The 4,588-nt window shown below is 26.0% G+C and overlaps 1 protein-coding gene across 1 annotated transcript in view; it reads left to right on the top strand.

Annotated features, from left to right (window-relative positions):
• Positions 1-2,590, top strand: part of LOC111620701 (ferrochelatase, mitochondrial-like) — a gene marked incomplete at its 5' end in the record, with an annotated part of 16,600 nt that extends 14,010 nt beyond the window's left edge. Inside the window, 3 exons of the mRNA XM_023362690.1 lie at positions 1,991-2,155; positions 2,224-2,283; positions 2,359-2,590. Of these exons, the coding sequence (XP_023218458.1) occupies positions 1,991-2,155; positions 2,224-2,283; positions 2,359-2,493 (360 nt within the window). The remainder of the gene's footprint in view (positions 1-1,990; positions 2,156-2,223; positions 2,284-2,358) is intronic.
• Between the last annotated feature and the right edge of the window lie 1,998 nt (positions 2,591-4,588).

Here is a 4,588-nt window from a genome sequence, read left to right as displayed (position 1 = left end):
TAACAACGAAAAACAGATAATTTGGTACGTACTTCATTGTAAATTTGTCATGTAAATCCACATAAAAAATAAGGTTTTAAAATATTTTAGATAACATAAACCGTATGTTTTCTTAGATTAAAGTGTGTTAAGCGCCAAGAAATTTTTGTAATTCCATAACAACCAGTAAGCATAAGCGATGAAACCTGTGGTTTTTAATATCTTGATAACCTGTAAATTAAAAAGGTATGTTTTTAGAAAAACAATACCTAATATTTTTGTTATTTGTAATTTTATAGTGTTAAACTTTTGTTTTTAGTTGGCTGAAGAGGGGCAATAAATGCCCGAAACGTGTGTAATATCAACACGTATCAACTAAATAAAAACTTGATGATAAAAATTGCCAAGTGCCTGAAAATAAATACGATAATAATTTGTTTGAATTACTACTAATAACTACTAGCGCGGTTTCAAAGTACCAGAATAAGAATTCCGAAGCTGAAACGGCAACAATCATCAAAAAATGGATAAGGGTCAGCAAAAAAACAACAACAATTACAGAGAAAAACTGCAAGATTAAAGTGTGTTAAGAGCCAAGAAAAATTTTTGTAATTCCATAACAACCAGTAAGCATAAGCGATGAAACCTGTGGTTTTTAATATCTTGATAACTCGTAAATTAAAAAGTTGGCTGAAGAGGGGCAATAAATGCCCGAAACGTGTGTAATATCAACACGTATCAACTAAATAAAAACTTGATGATAAAAATTGCCAAGTGTCTGAAAATGAATACGATAATAATTTGTGTTTGAATTACTACTAATATCAAACATATCATTATTTCTTTACTTTACAATAATTCAAATAACGTATGGATTTTTCACAAATCCATATGTTATTTGAAGATCTTTTATGGATTTTTCACAAATCCATAAAAGATCTACTGTATTGAAGTCACAAAAATAATATTTTCTGTTTTATTTCTATTGACCTGAAACCTCCAATTTTCAAGGCCAATGGAAATATAACAGCAATTAATTATATGAACAATAATACCCTATCTACAGCCTGAAGAGCTCTATATAAAATCCAATCATGTTACAAAGCTTTGGGTACATCAACTATACAACACCCAATCAGATGGCATTTTAAAGAATTTAAATTTGACATTTGATTGCACGTGTTATATTCAAATTTTTCTCATTTAATCAGTGAAAGGATGGCCTATTGAATACCCTAAAAACGTTAGTTTAGCTGTAAATAAATTATCTCAGCAACTTAAGGTGTATTTTGATGGTCTGTCAGGTATTCATTTCTTTTGTTTTTTTTCTTCCAATGTAATTTAAGTGTTCTATTCTTTTTCTTATTCTTGTATTGATAGAGAAAAACCGGAAGAGTACAGTGATCAAATTGAATGTTATTGCATTAATTTGACAGTTAGTGTTGTCACATAAAGGGCATTTGAAAACTAATAAATGAAGTTATCAGTTTGGATGAATTACAGAAATTTTTTGATAAACATTAACATACTGCTTATATATTTACATTTAAGTGACAAAACATCAATATTAATATTTTATAAAATTTAAGATTGTCTTAACAATAATATATACAAGATCCATATTAGGCTGGTGCTTTTCTTATTCCTAATAATTATAATTTTAAAATGCAGTTACAGCTATTTTTAACTTTACTAAATATATACACCTGAATAAAAATTATTTTTTTTTTCTAAAAACAAGAAAAGAAAAGAATTTTTATTCAAGTCTATATATTTAGTAAAGCATGTTTGTGTTTTGTTTAAACACTTCTCTTTCAGAATACTTCTGAAATATTCTAAAAAAATATTTTTCATAATTTGCTTATTGTAAAATAGAAATATAATGAATTAAATTCTTTAAATTATTATAATTGATGTAATTTTTCAGTTTAAAATCTGTATTTAGAAGAAAAATTAACTGTGATATTATTAAATAAAATATTTTTGTAATATTTTATATAAATATATTCAGGTAGGTCCAATTCCTTGGTTAGGTCCACAAACTGATGTTGCTATGAAGGCATTTGTTTCCAAGGGATATAAATCATTTTTAGTAATACCAATAAGTTTTGTTAATGAACACATAGAAACTCTTCATGAACTTGATATTGAATATGGTCAAGAATTAGGAAAAGAGGTGAGTAATTCTGAAGTTAAAAATATTTTTGTAATGCTAATAAGGAAGATTTTTTTTACTTTCTTTAGATTGGTGTAGAACATTTCAGAAGAGTACCAACTCCAAATGATCATCCAATATTTATAAAAGTAAGAAAATTAATTATTGTATTTAAATTTAATAATAATGTCATATTTTACATAAAGTGATAATTAATTTTTCAGGCACTTGCTGAATTAGTAAAAAACCATTTAGAAGTTGGTGAAATATATTCTCCTCAGTTACTACTGAGATGTCCATTATGCGAGAATCCAGTCTGTCATGATATGAGAAAGTGGCTAAAATCTTTAAATCTGTAATATTATTATTTATACATTTTTTTTAATGAAAATATTTTTGTAATAAATAGCTTATTTTAAAATAGTTTAATTATGATTTTCTTTTTAAAAATATTTCTAAAAGTTTTTTTATCACTAACAATAAATTATAAAAGTTTTTGCTTAATTTTTAATATGACTTTTTTTTATTTTTACAAATCTTGATTAAATATTATAATTTTTAAATAAAGAAGACATATAAGACATTTAAATAAAGAAGTACATAGACAACCAGCTAGACATACTTTGAGAGCCACATTTATCTTACTTAACATTGGTTAGAGACATGGTGATAGTAGAATTATACATGTGAAAATATGCAATGGAAAAAATATTCAAATAGACCATATGGCAAAGTAATATAATATTGTGATGTAATGTAACACTGTTATTTATTTGCTTTACATTTTTTTTTAAATGTTAGAATAATCAAGTCTCTCATATGATGGGCCACATGGTTGACATTCAAGATGCTGCAAGTGGCTCACAAGCCATAATTCAGTCACTGTTGTAATTGTGAAATGAGCTCTGAGAATTTTATTTCATGTACTCATTTTATGTTTTTAACAACTTTATTTTATATAAACAAATGAATAAATTATACAATATGAATACATAATATATAATAATTCTGTTTTATTAATAAAAATGAGGATAAAAATATACTTGAAATTCACAAAAATATAAGGTCAATGTGGGTAAATATGAGACAGCCTGAAAAATTGATAAATATGAGACAGTTGTGAAATTTGACTTAATCTATGTCCTATGCTCTGTCCTGTATTAACACAATATTAAGTTTATTTAGTGCTTTTTAACATATAACTTTACTGAATAAAAATGATTGTTTCATTGAGTCTTTTTAATTTTTAAGAAACACTACAAAAATAGGTGCAAAAATTTTTCTGTCAGTTCAATTAACTTTTGCTCTGTATATGTTTGCAAAAGACATGTATATTTAATTAGAAATTTGTGTGTAGTATATAAATGCAGCTTTCAGCTGCTAGTTGTTTTTATTGAATATATCATCTTTTGTCTGCATTTTGTGCATTTCAAAATGAGATATTGATAAAAAATGAGACACACTTTAGGTAAAAAATGAGACACCAGATTTTATTTACCAGTCATTAATTTTCATGAAACTTTTTTTTTAAGTTCATCCTCTTAATATTTTTGAAATGTAATAGGTCTACACCTAATTTAACCTTATTGTTAATACACAGAAAACAGCAGGGCTATAGTTTTATTTTCTTCATTATTTTTATTCCATGCTAATTAAATAAATAATCAATTGTTCCTAAAACGTTTTATTTTGGTGAAGGCCTATTTTATTTAGACTAGGCTAGTTATGTAAATTTTCTTTAATTAGTGGTAGGCTTATTACTTTTTCTATGTTAATATCTCTTTTAATAGGTCATTATTTTTAACAAGCCATTGAATAAAGCTTTATGTCTAATAAAAAAAAATTGAAGACAAAACTGTCCAAAAAGGATCACCATTTATTACTTGTGTTCCAAGACTAAAACATTTTCGGTGACTGACTTTCCTTTTTAGGCTACTTGTCGCCGGAAAGTTTACAAAAAGTCCTTTTAAAAAACACAAAACACATCTGATTAAAATTTTAACCAATTAAATCCAACCTACACACAAACAAATCCAATTAAAAATGTTTACAAAAAAGTCCTTTTAAAAAACACAAAACACATAAGTTTACAAAAAGTCCTTTTAAAAAACACAAAACACATCCAATTAAAATTTTAACCAATTAAATCCAACTTACGCACAAACAAATCCAATTTAAAATGTTTTAGTCTTGGAACACAAGTAATAAATGGTGATCCTTTTTGGACAGTTTTGTCTTCAATTTTATTTTATTAGAAATAATTCTCCATTGGACGAACTTTTACAGAAGAAATTTCTACATATATCGTCACCAGGAGGCAACTTCTCTAAAAATCTGCATTTTTTAGTGCTAATCTTTAGTAGATAAAAAGAAGAAGAAACCCCAAAAGAAGGTATGATGGAAGTAAGCAAGACAACTGTATGTCACCAGTTCCTTTTTCAGAAATTTTTAAAA

The sequence above is a fragment of the Centruroides sculpturatus genome, unplaced genomic scaffold, assembly GCF_000671375.1.
Source record: "Centruroides sculpturatus isolate CEXI.00-Female unplaced genomic scaffold, Cexi_2.0 scaffold243, whole genome shotgun sequence".
Lineage (NCBI taxonomy): Eukaryota > Metazoa > Arthropoda > Arachnida > Scorpiones > Buthidae > Centruroides > Centruroides sculpturatus.
This window is presented reverse-complemented; position numbering and strand designations above follow the sequence as displayed.